The 13,938-nt window shown below is 40.8% G+C and overlaps 1 protein-coding gene across 1 annotated transcript in view; it reads left to right on the forward strand.

Moving 5' to 3' along the window:
* Positions 1-13,938, forward strand: part of LOC136883235 (uncharacterized) — a 52,608-nt gene that overhangs the window by 26,298 nt on the left and 12,372 nt on the right. The window contains exons 2-3 of the mRNA XM_067155438.2: positions 1,793-1,877; positions 9,803-9,929. Of these exons, the coding sequence (XP_067011539.1) occupies positions 1,803-1,877; positions 9,803-9,929 (202 nt within the window). The 5' untranslated portion in view covers positions 1,793-1,802. The remainder of the gene's footprint in view (positions 1-1,792; positions 1,878-9,802; positions 9,930-13,938) is intronic.

The raw sequence follows: 13,938 nt of genomic DNA on the forward strand, positions 1-13,938 counted from the left end.
GTAAATATGCCTTTGCTGGCGAGATGTAGTGTTTACAGTGCACTAACTCTTCTGGCATGCGCTATATCAAATTTGTTACTTTCATTGATCTGTCTCAGTCTTATCCTTGGCTTTGACAATATGAAAGTGACTGAGGTATGAGTGATGCTAGTAATGCCATTGCTTATGCAGCCAGTCCCTGTTATGAATGGTGTGAAAATAACGCTCATATGGTTGGTTGGTGCATGCATTTCAGTGGGCTTGGCAGACTGTTATGTAATAGCAACGGCTGGCTCGGCGAGGAAAGCAACGGGAAACTACCTCACTCCTCATTTCCCTAGTAGGCCTCTTCAGTCACGCCTAGGCTATTTATGACAGCTGTTGGCGGAGCTGCAGAGGATCAAACCAGCCTTCGGGCTGAATACCCAACATACAAAATACAACATAAGTCAGTTATAGGGAATAGACTATAGGTGTAGTACACCTTCCGTAATTGGTAACAACCTTTTGGTGGTAAATATATCTATCTATATAACGTCTAAAGATCTGGAGAAATTGCTGAATGGTGTGGAGACAGTCTTTGAAAAGAAATACAGGAAAATAAATAGAAAGGAAAGTGATAACATACTATTCAACTAAGTCAGGTGATGCAGGAAATATTAGATAAGGAAATGAAGTAGCTGAATATTGTTACTTGGGAAGGTAGGATAATAAATAACAATGACAGATGTAAGGAAGACACAAAATTCGATTAAGGCCTTAACTCTCCAATTGGAAAATGTCTGATATCAGGAGTTCATCCATTTCCCCGCGAATGTTTAACCAACAAGCAGGCAAGCAAGCAAGCACACAAAAACTGAAATAAATAAACTTTTGACTTTTATAAGGTGTACCCAATCCAAATTAAAACGAAATATGAAACAAAAATGTGAAATTTAGACAAGTTTATAATTTTCTAATTCAATGCAGATTTTGTAGCAAGTGTCTGTACTGAAGTAACACTGCATTGTTTCCTTTACAAACAAACAAACAAACAAACAAACAAACAAACAAACAAACAAACAAACAAACAAAAACAAAACAAATATTTTTTGTATAATGGAAGTCATTTTTCTTCCATTTCGACTTTGTTAATTTATAACTGTGAGGTTCCTCATTCTGTTGAAACTAATTCAGTATAACATAAGTTTTGAAAACAGGTGACAAAGAAAACATTTACGGTATTAAACGAGTTTAACTGAAAAAAGATATCATTAGTTAAAAGTATGTCATTCTGTTTGAAATCATAGTTATATACAAACGAACAAACAAACAAACAAACAAACAAATGGGAGAAAGACAATACGAACATTGAAAAACTTAGTTTGTATGCACCGTTTGTATCTCTATATTCTTATGTTCACAAGAATCCGACGGACAATAAATACATGGAGTTTTTCAAAATGTTGTTCTTTCATCAAAGGTTCTTCTTTAGGTCATGAGTGCTCAGACTAGTTCGATACAGCTACCGATTTCACTCCTATTCTTTGCTGATTCCTTGATCTCTACTCAGCTGTTTGTGATATTCATGTGCCGGGCTAAGAGCGCTGCATTTATGGCCCCAAGTTGGTAGGTTCGATCCTGGCTCAAAACTCCAGCTTCCTATATTATTATTATTATTATTATTATTATTATTATTATTATTATTATTATTATTATTATTATTATTCTGTTCCGTACATACATTTCAGTTCATTGTGTTCCATGTAAAATGTTTGTGTAAATGTGTGTTTGAGGCTGACTCATTATTTTTTGATTCTATTTTTGTTTTCAGTATTCCAGTCATGGTCACCGTTGAACGGTCGTGCTGCGGCTGCAGCCTCAAGACGGGAAGTGTTCTGATCGGAATTTTACAGCTGGTATGGGTCTTGTGATGTCTGCCACACTTAAGTACTATCTCGGCCACTGATGAGTTCTGAGCGTCAAATTACAAAGCTATTCCTGTTGTGAATCGCATAGCAGTATAATTGTCTAACCAAACTGTCACTCTTACGAGAAAAATATCCCCTCCCACATACACACAATACATTCAAGTCTTTTTCACAGTTCTGTTCTTAGGCTTAGCGGAAAAAGTCGAACCTCTTCCTGACACCTGCAGGAAAAATCAAATAGTCATAAATATGGCCATCAGTCAGCGGTTGCTAGTTTCAGATGTCCGCCAACCATAAGACACAGCCTGCACGATTGCTACGTAACAGTGCCTTACATCACAGCCTGCACGGTTGCTAGGTAACAGTGCCTTACATCACAGCCTGCACGGTTGCTAGGTAACAGTGCCTTACATCACAGCCTGCAAGGATGCTAGGTAACAGTGCCTTACATCACAGCCTGCACGGTTGCTTGGTAACAGTGCCTTACATCACAGCCTGCAAGGATGCTAGGTAACAGTGCCTTACATCACAGCCTGCACGGTTGCTAGGTAACCATAGCTTACATAACAGCCTGCACCGTTGCTAGGTAACCATAGCTTACATAACAGCCTGCACCGTTGCTAGGTAACCATAGCTTACATAACAGCCTGCACCGTTGCTAGATAACAGTGCCTTACATCACAGCCTGCAAGGTTGCTAGGTAAGAGTACCTTACACCATAGCCTGCGCGGTTGCTAGGTAACAGTGCCTTACATCACAGCCTGCATGATTGCTAGGTAACAGTACTTTACATCACAGCCTGCACGGTTGCTATGTAAGAGTACCTTACACCATAGCCTGCGCGGTTGCTAGGTAACAGTGCCTTACATCACAGCCTGCACGGTTGCTAGGTAACCATAGCTTACATAACAGCCTGCACCGTTGCTAGGTAACAGTGCCTTACATCACAGCCTGCACGGTTGCTAGGTAACAGTGCCTTACATCACAGCCTGCACGGTTGCTAGGTAACCATAGCTTACATAACAGCCTGCACCGTTGCTAGGTAACCATAGCTTACATCACAGCCTGCACGGTTGCTAGGTAACAGTGCCTTACATCACAGCCTGCATGGTTGCTAGGTAACTGTACCTTACATCACTCCCTGCACGGTTACTAGGTAACAGTGCCTTACATCACAGCCTGCACGGTTGCTAGGTAAGAGTACCTTACACCATAGCCTGCGCGGTTGCTAGGTAACAGTGCCTTACATCACAGCCTGCACGGTTGCAAGGTAACAGTGCCTTACATCACAGCCTGCATGGTTGCTAGGTAACAGTGCCTTACATCACAGCCTGCACGGTTGCAAGGTAACAGTACTTTACATCACAGCCTGCATGGTTGCTAGGTAACAGTGCCTTACATCACAGCCTGCACGGTTGCAAGGTAACAGTACTTTACATCACAGGATGCACGGTTGCTAGGTAACAGTACTTTACATCACAGCCTGCAAGGATGCTAGGTAACAGTACTTTACATCACAGCCTGCATGGTTGCTAGGTAACAATGCCTTACATCACAGCCTGCACGGTTGCAAGGTAACAGTACTTTACATCACAGCCTGCATGGTTGCTAGGTAACAGTACTTTACATCACAGCCTGCATGGTTGCTAGGTAACAGTGCCTTACATCACAGCCTGCATGGTTGCTAGGTAACAGTGCCTTACATGACAGCCTGCACGGTTGCTAGGTAACAGTACTTTACATCACAGCCTGCACGGTTGCAAGGTAACAGTGCCTTACATCACAGCCTGCACCGTTGCTAGGTAACCATAGCTTACATCACAGTCTTCACCGTTGCTTGGTAACAGTGCCTTACATCACAGCCTGCACGGTTACTAGGTAAGAGTACCTTAAACCATAGCCTGCGCGGTTGCTAGGTAACAATACCTTACATCAAAGCCTGCTAGGTTACACTTCCATCACGCATTTTGCTACACTACACTACTTCGTTACACAAATTTTTGGATGACCCCCTAGCCCTAACACATATTTATGTCAAAAGAAGGATAAGGATAGGCCTACATCTTTTAATTCGCTACTCTGACATAACAGAAATGTTTATTTTTTTCACAACACTTGCCAATAGCTGAAAGTCTGCTCCTGACAGCACTCCTGTGGTCTGTATTCAACTTACACCCCGCTATAGATGGCACTGTATTTCAGAATGCTTGTGAACATTTTTCAAAATCTATTTAGCCTATGGCTTTTAGTACTCCGAATGCATGTCTAGCACTAGTAGTGGAATTCCTTCTGTTTGACGCCCTTGCGCTATCTGCTCACCTGGTTGCTTACCGTCCGCATTCAACGATGAACCACCATCAGCGGCGTCATACGGTATCACTCCATATGAACACCGAGGAAAGGTTTGTAATTGAATCCAGACCTTTGGCACGCAGTATTGCGTATCACCACCTCTCCTGCCCCACAGGCCAATGTTCTGATGGTGAAATTGTTTTCCCACAACAGGACTGGAACCGGCTAACCACGGCTCATGGCCACTAGGCGGGCATTTAAACAACATCATCAGGAAATTATTTGTCTATTTCAAGTGTCACAACTCGATGGCGACTTCTTGTTGCGGTTTTTCATAGTACGGATGTTTAGACAGTAATAAGTTGGAATGCAAACTTGTTTGGCTAGTAGGAAGGTTCGTCTAGTCCACTCTTCCATAATGTAGATAAGTACCATAATTGTAGGGGTTCTAATAAACAGGGCCCCTACTGTTTATGCAATTCTCAAAACAGAACTGTTGTCTGTAACATAACTTCTAGGAGTTCAAATAGGTCGGCCCCTATAGTTTATGCAAATCTCAAAGCAGGACTGTTGTCCGGACTAGAGTACAATTGTTATTCTTTTCAGTAAGTTTGTATTGTGAACTGTAAATGCCTCTAATATCAATCCACGGTGTGCAGCCACAACAAATGTGGAGAATGCACGCGCTGTGGGAGCCAAACAGTAGCAGAGAGAGATGAGTAAAAATATAATCCACTTCATCACAATTACATCCGGAGAGCATGACGTACTGCACAGATTACTATTTTTAACTCAGAAATAATTAAAAAACCGGCTCCATTAGTCAGCGCCCAAGTTGTCTTCTCTGATTACTTTTCCACTCTTGTGATTGCTGTAACACTGTTTACAGATTAAAAAAACAATCTATGCAGTATATGCTCACTTAATTTGAGGGGATATTCATAAAGGCCGGCACAAACTAAGTATAATGCATGCCAGTTGTGACAGGTGTGGCTTTCATCTCTTACATCTTCCTCTGGTGGTTCTGTACTGAGTTATGGATTTATGAAGGGGCGTCTAGCTGAGGCGGTAAAGGTGCGGTCGTTTTTTCTTGGAAGCACGTGGGTTCAATTCCGCGTCTGGAGGTGGGGGCGAAGATAGCCGCGTAGCGCCGAGGTTTACCGTCCTCGTCCAAGAGCCTCCAAAGAGAGATTGATATTCAAGAACTTAACATTATTTTATTGGTTACTAAACAATTAACGTGTGCGAGTTCTCCTAAGTTTCAAATATTTTTCCTAAGAAAGTGATTCTTTTCTACTTTTTTTCTCACAGCTGTAACTTTTTTTTAAATATTCCATTTCCTACGAGTTTGTACCTTCTCATTCCTCCTTTTTGAAATATGGCTGGAGATAATCTGAAATTAGTGGTATAAAATGTGTCTTGTCAAAGAGGCCTCATCTCATCATCATCTAGAGAACTGACCATTTCATTTCATAGGCCGTAAGTCTGTTCCTCCCTTTCGACACACTGAACCCTACGCTTGTCCACTCCCCACTTCATATAGATGTCCCTCGAAAACGATTCGTTAGATGCAAATTAATTAATCGTTATCTATTTGAGTTTCATTTATTGAAAGACATACTTATGATCTCTAAGAGAAATTTGACACCATTTTATACCATATATTTGGAAATAATTGTAATTAGTTTCATCCGGTAATCAGAACATGTGTCACCGGAAATCTTAGTTACATGCCGACATGGAGTGTCGAATGGACCCTTTTTCCGTCCTTCCAAAATCCGAATACAACTGGGATCACGAGTTGTACTTCCTCTTAAAACAATAATCACCACCATACACATGACCGATTAATAGAAACAACACTATTGGGTCTTGCGGACAGAACACAACCGTTTCACTGTGAACTGACGGTTTTACTTTCAATATAACCGAGAAAGCGAGCTAAGTAACGTTTCTATGACCAAGAACCTTGTAATTAGACGCACGGTCGCTCTCACGGCACGACACTTACTAAATGGTTGTGCTCATTCTACAGACTGGGAATGTCAATCCAAATATAGCAGCATAATCTCTGACTTTTGCCTGTACTTAAGGATACCTCTTGATAGATGCAGTATTTCTCAGCTAGAAAGGCATCTGTCATACGGGTGTTTACTTATACATACTCCTAGGCCTTCTGAACAATTCCAGCCCAACCAACGTGCTTTCTTTGGTCACCTCATATACTTACATTACAGGTTTTGCTCGGCATTTATCAGTCAATCAATCAGTCTTCTACTTGGCATACCGGTATTCTCTATTAATTTATTACCAAGCCTTTTCTTAAACGACTCCAAAAAACTTGGAAATGTATCGATAATTTATTCCAATTCCTAACTCCCCTCCTGTATGTATGTATGTATGTATGTTGGGTATTCAGCCCGAAGGCTGGTTCGATCCTCAACAGGTCCACCATTAGCTGTCATAGATTGCCTAGGTGTCACTGAAGAGACATACTAGGGAAATGAGAAGTGAGGTAGTCTCCCGTTGCTTTCCCCACACTCCCCTGCTATAAATGAATATTTTCCCCAACTTGTCCTCTTGAATTCTAACTTTATCTTATTATGATATTTCCTACTTTTAAAAGCTCCTTTCAAACTTATTCGTCTATCAATATCATTCCACACCATTTCTCCTCTGACAGCTTAGTCGAGCAGCTCGTCTCCTCCCAGAACCAATCGTGGTGGGCGGCTTCCTCCTGGTTATCTACTTCTAGGAAGTTTTCTGTCCCATCTCATCAGAAACTCCTCGTCCAAGCTGGTCATCGTTTAGGCTTCAAACCCATGGGTTACAACTGTACTCCCAAGTGCATGCAGTGCTGCAATTATAATTATTTTTAGGGGGAAGTTTAAAAATCACTTACTGCAGATGGGTTCGGACGGTGACATTTCTCCCGACAGCATGCGGCTTCACAATTTTTAAAACAAGCGAATGAATGCAGCGGAATTCTTGAAGAACACACGGAAACTTTAGAGTGAGCTAGCCAATTCAAGAGAAAGCCGAAAAATTTTGAAATTAAACTAGTTACATCACAGGAACTCCTGAGAGGGCAATCCATAAATTTCAAGCAAGCAAACAAATTTTTAGTGTTTGCAAAAAAAAAAAAAAAAAAAAAAAAAAAAAAAAAAAAAAAAAAAAAAATTTTAAAAACTCAACAGCCTGTTTAAAATGGTTCTAAACAGCTAAGAAATAACGTAAACTTTTAAAAAAGATGACGGATATTTCCTGTTCTATAATTTTTACCCGGTATCGCATGTAAACCTATACAGTTCAATGTACGATAGTTTGAGATTTCTACTGAGCGTGTGATATGTGAATACTTTCTGCAAAGCACAATCACTTCTATAACCAAGATCCTTTCTTTGTCGACATCGCACGACCTGCACATTTCTCCACCCTACAAAAATACGACTAACTCGGCCGGGTTTTAACCCATGATCCTGGGATACAGAGGCCTCCACTCTGCTAGTGATCCATAGAGGGTGCTGTTGTAATGATAGCCACGAGATTATCAGTTCTTTCTTGTGTGTAATTTGCGACACTGATCCAAAACTTCACTATGGGAGGAAGAAGTAGTTTTCTTTACTGGCTCTGTTTAAAACTCAAAACTTCAATTATTTTCATTCTAAAATAATAAGGAAATTCTCATTAATTAGTTTTAATATTTAACATTCGGAAGCTTCATCTTTTTCACTTTTAACAATAAGTTAATTGCAAATAAATGTCAAACTTGTACTCCCTGTGTCCCAAAATAATGTACGTTAATTCTCACATTTCATCAGATTTTGTTTTTGAGTGTCTAAATAAAAAAATATATATATATGTATTTCCAGAATTATCCTATGGACTAAGATATCCTGGGCTGTATATATCAACGTCTAACTCTGAGTCACATGCTGTTAAAATACTTCGTAGTCGATTGTCAAGCATTTGAACATATTTATAAAATGTTAGACATGAATTTAATTCTTGTGTGTGTGGTTTCTTCTTAGGATGCGAGTCAGAGGCTTTCGTGAATAATCAAACATTCAAATAGTTTGACCTGTATCACAAGATGTGAACGCATTTAGGTTCATTTGAGATTTTATAATTCAGGACATAGAAACTGAACGTCCTAGCATACAGGTTTTCGGGAGACCTTCAAGGCAGTGAACGTATCATCTTCGTGGTCAATGCTTCTGGTATGTTTGCAACTGTGTGTGATCTTCAAGAAACGGAAGTTACAGGCATCCACTGTAGATGGTACTTCTGTTGAAAGAGATTTCGTCACCTTGAAGAAATGTACATTAATCCTTCAAAGGCATGTTTTAAATCTACTTTTCAAAATGTCGGTTAGTAATTTTCTTCCTCAATCCTAAAAAGTAAAATTTGTTGATCCTTAATGCGTACAGCCGCATGGTTTAGGGGTAGCGTGCCTGCCTCTTACCCGGAGGCCCCGGGTTCGATTTCCGGTCAGGTCAGGGATTTTTACCTGGACCTGAGGGCTGGTTCGAGGTCCACTCAGCCTACGTGATTAGAATTGAGGAGCTATCTGACGGTGAGATAGCGTCCCCGGTCTAGAAAGCCAAGAATAACGGCCGAGAGGATTCGTCGTGCTGACCACACGACACCTCGTAATCTTCAGGCCTTCGGGCTGAGCAGCGGTCGCTTGGTAGGCCAAGGCCCTTCAAGGGCTGTAGTGCCATGGGGGTTGGTTAATGTGTAAGGAAAAGTGCTATTTTTTAATAATAAGCATAGTGTTCCTGATCGCCAACTTTATTATTATTATTATTATTATTATTATTATTATTATTATTATTATTATTATTATTATTATTATTATTATTATTTTTATTATTATGTCTTCGTGGTTTCATGTCACACTAACGCATCGACAGTTTTCGGTGACGCAATGATGAAAAAGGGCTAGAATGGGAAAGAATCGTCCATGGCTTTAATGAAGGTACATTTGCCTGGTGTGAAAATGGCAAACTACAAAAAGCATCTTCAGGACTGCCGACGGTGGGACTCGAATCCGCCATGTCCCAAATGCAACCTGACCACGCGGGCAACTCGCTGAGTCATGGCCAAGTTACCAGCAGGTCACTGTGTTCTAAACAATCGACTCTATCTTACGAAATTCCAGCAATAGAAATTTAGTTTTTCTCTTCTAACATGAATAAGTTGTTATAAATTGATGCAGATTGTTTATGTAGCCTCCACCAGAATGTAGGTCGACTTTTTGAACATCGAGCCATGTCCTCAGACTTCGGAGGTGTAGGCAGTAACACGTTAGAATGCAAACTTACTGAGGAGAGTAACAGGTATCACAACTGCCTGCACAACGGTAATGCCACGAGTGTCGCATAAACATTAGGGGCACAGCCCATCAAAACTCCTTGAATTTATGTTACTGTCGCTACATCGCGGGAGGACGGGCTAGACGGCACTTCCTAATAACCAAATAAGTTTGCAATCTAACCTGTTAGAGCCTAAAAGGCCGACGTCTAATGGTAGCTGAAGGAATGTGACTTATTTTGGGACACAGGGAGTACCCAATCGAGAGGCTCCATACACTGATGTGTGCTTGTGTGATATTGTAGATCTGGTCTGCCTCCCTCTTCTCTTCCAGCATCATTATCGCCTCCATCCCCGAAGAGCCCAAACTGACTCGCTACAGCAGGAACTTCACGCAAGAAGAGCAGCAGATCATACGATACTACGTGCACAGTAAGTACAACAATCATTTTCTTTTTTTGAATTTCCACCAGACTCCGTTCCTCTCTCTAAGGATTTCGGTATTGTTCTTCATTTCAGTCCAGCTTATCCTCTGTATTCGCCTCCACATCCACATTTTAACTGCCTCTAACTTGTTCTTTTCCTTGTCTCCGAATGCCCAGCTTTCACAGTCGCACAGAAACACAAGCCTTCAGATTTCCAGTACATATATGTTCGCTGGCCAACAGGTACGTTTTATTTTGGAAGGTTTTTATTGCCATTGCTATCTGTTCCATGACTTCTGGTAGACTCCGATTATCACTCCAAGCCGGATTTTCAGCCAGTAATAGGTTAGAATGCAAACTTACTGAAGAGGGTAAGAAGTACAGTCTGTCCTGCACAATGGTTATGTTATGGGATTTGCATTAACAAAAGGGGTACGGCCCATCGGAACCCCTAGAATATATGTTTCTCCCGCTACATTACGGGAAAACAGGCTGCACGACACTTACTACCAACCAAATTACTTTGCATTCTAATCTATTACTGGCTAAACATCCGAGGTGTCCAATTATTTTATTCCTAGTTCGTGAACTGTGAACGACGGCTGAGTTGTCTAGTAAGTGGATCTGAGAGTCTGGATATCACTTGCTGTGGAATAGACCGGGGAGTGGGCATCTCGGAGATATTCTGAGTCGTAGCCCTCCGTATGCTCAGAAAGCTAGGGAAGTCTCCAATCTACCCGTGGTCTCTTACCCGTCCTCACGGGCACTTCACAGAAACTTACAGAGCACGCTCAGAATATCTTGTACGTTTCTGATTTTAAAAAATGTTTACCAAGATTCATTAACCTGTACGATTACTACTACACACAGGTAATATTAACACAGTAAGCGCCGTTATTTAGTATTGTTTGAATATGCGTCAAGCACTTCGCGAGCATTCCTTGTGGGTGCATCTCGGGCACAGGAAATTGCTCGTTAGCCACGACGACCAACGACCATGAACTCTGGACACTTACTCTTTGAATCCACTGCTAGTCAATGAAGTGATCTTCCCATTTCATCTCAAAACACAAGATATATTTTCAGTGTAAATAAAAAAAAAAAAATAATAATAATAATAATAATAATAATAATAATAATAATAATGTTATTTGCTTTACGTCCCACTAACTACTTTTTAAGGTCTTTCGAGACGCCGAGGTGCCGGAATTTAGTCCCGCAGGAGTTCTTTTACGTGCCAGTAAATCTACCGACACGGGGCTGCCGTATTTGAGCACCTTCAAATACCACCGGACTGAGCCAGGATCGAACCTGCCAAGTTGGGGTTAGAAGGCCAGCACCTTAACCGTCTGAGCCATTCAGCCCGGCCCAGTGTAAATACAATACTCAGAAGGAGTTACAGTACTCGGGAAGATTTCTTGATTGCTTCCTAGGCTTGCGCAATGGATGATGAAGTTAAAACAATCTACTGTACGGGACTATGTGATTAAAAAGCCTCCTGATTTTATTGCACTGTGCATTGACACGCACTGAAACCTACCTTTAACGGAACGGTAACATCTATGGCCCTGTAAAACTAACGCAAGAAAGCGCACTCAACGACACCTGCCAATAGCAAAACTGAAAGCGAGCTTTGTTATGAATTTTAAAAGGTTTGAAAATTATTACCCTGTTTTTCCGTCAAGAAAGTCTTTACAGTGTAGAATACTAGTACTTCAAGGATTTCCCAAATATTGGGATTATGGAATGAAAAGGTTCGCACAGAATTCTCACTGCTTATCTATAAATATTCATTCATCTCAGTTATTTTTAACTCCGAAGATGTTGGATCTACATGCTGTGGAAACGTTAACAAACCATCCTGCAGTAACTTTTCCTGTTTTGTGTTTCCTCTATCGCAAGTGTCAGAGGTTCCAAGTCCATGACAATTATCTCCGCCCATATGAAAGTTTCTCTCCTATGGTCAATTGTGTCAGGCTGTGTTTGTGATTGAAGTAGGGTGCTTTTCGCAAGATTTTCCAGCTTATTGGTCTGCATACATTTATATTTCAAAAGCCTAACAATAAGACCTAACTCATGGATTACGCATATGGTTGTGAATGCCAGAAAGCCGTATACTGAGGGAAGGCGAGTTTCTCTTTGTCCGCGACTGCACTAAGAGATTCCCATTCAGAAATCAGTACATGATTAGTTCCACAATTAATTGCGGTTGTTGTTTGTACACTAAGTAAATATCTTGTGACAGTATGGACAGGAGACTGGTAACTCACTATGCGGTATGTTCCTTGTGGTCAGACCTATCAAGTGTAATGGGTGTTGTGGAGTCATCTCTATATCTGAGTATGACTCATCAGAGTATTATGTGAATATCCTACGGTACCGTACATGACAGGTACGGAAGCTGTCCCATAAATTACCTTTACGTCTACTACAGGGAAGCATGTGGTATTGCACCATTCCGTTATGAATTTAAAATAATACGTAATACATTAGTTAATATAAAACCAATTCAGACCAATAGTTTTAGTTCTCTATCTTTTACCTTCGCCGTTCATTTTTCGTGTTAGTATCCGTGGATAATTCGCCGACGTTGGTAAAAGTGTTCAGTGCATTGCGAGCTGCTATGTTGGATGTATAACCTATAATTTCATTTCTTCGTTCTGAAGACCAGTAACCACTAGAAACCATGTCAAAAGAAAGTAAATACAAGTCTTCTACTTCATCAGTTGATATTTGGAGAACCAACTTTATAAATACAGCGAATATAAGTAATTTGCAGAATATGCAATAGTATATGTATGTGTGCATATATTCCTGATTTTATTGCATTAGTTTCCGCCCTTTAGTAATAACGCTTTCTGGCTCGGTAGAAAGCAACGGGAAACTACCTGACTCCTCACTTCCGCTGCACGCTCCAGTAGTAACGCCGGGGCTGTCTGTGACTGCTGATGGCGGGGATGTTGGCGTTCCACCAAGATTTCGGGTTGATAACTGAACAGAAGCCTACATCTCTCGCGGTTATCTGATGTGTAATAAGTACTCTTTGAACGAACTGTCATTCCCTTTTTCCCATAATTTCCTTCTCCAGAATTTGTTATCAAATTATCCCCTTCTCAATTCTTCGTAACACTCTGAGTATTATCTAATCATACACAGATAAACAAAAGCACACACTCACCCAACAGGACCCAGAATGACAAGGTTCCAGGATAACTCACCTGCAAGAGGATAAAACACACAGATTAGAGTATTGGAATATGTTTTCAAAAATACTGTCAACACTTTATCTTACAGCCCGAACATTTTTTTTTGTTGGCAGTAATAGGTTAGAAAGCAAACTAATTTGGCTAGTAGTAGATGTCATGCGCCCTGCTCTTCCGTAATGTAGCGAGAGTAACATAACATGAATAAATAGGGGTCCAAACAGATATTCCTTATGTTTATACAAATCTCACAGCAAAACTGTTGTGCGGGCTAGGAAATACTTATTACTCCTTTTAGTAAGTTTGTATTCAAATGCATTAGTGACTAAACCTTGTACGATAATCATTATAAAGGAATATTTTAGGATAAATGTGAGAGATTTTTTTAAATAACAAAATTAAAACACTTTTGTTTGCTCCCATGGTGTTGAAAAGAACTACTTTTACCGTTCTTTCTATACACAGTGTGGGGTCGCCAGTGCGAACTATATCGCATCTGTGGATTTGGCCCTATTTTAACGCCGGATGCCCTTCCTGACGCCAGCCCTATGTGGAGAGATGTATTCACTATTGCGTGTTTCTGTGGTGGATGGTAGTGTAGTGTGTTGTCTGAATATGAAGAAAGGAGTGTTGGAACAAACACAAACAACCAGTCCCCAAGCTATAAGAATTAATCACACTCGATTAAAATCACCGATCCTGCCGGGAATAGAACCCGAGACCCTCAGAACCGAAGGACTCAAGGCTGACTATTCAGCCACGGAGTCGGACTGATATTGAAAAGAAATAATTACAGAAGAATGTACGGCCCTT

The sequence above is a fragment of the Anabrus simplex genome, chromosome 11 (genome assembly GCF_040414725.1).
Source record: "Anabrus simplex isolate iqAnaSimp1 chromosome 11, ASM4041472v1, whole genome shotgun sequence".
Lineage (NCBI taxonomy): Eukaryota > Metazoa > Arthropoda > Insecta > Orthoptera > Tettigoniidae > Anabrus > Anabrus simplex.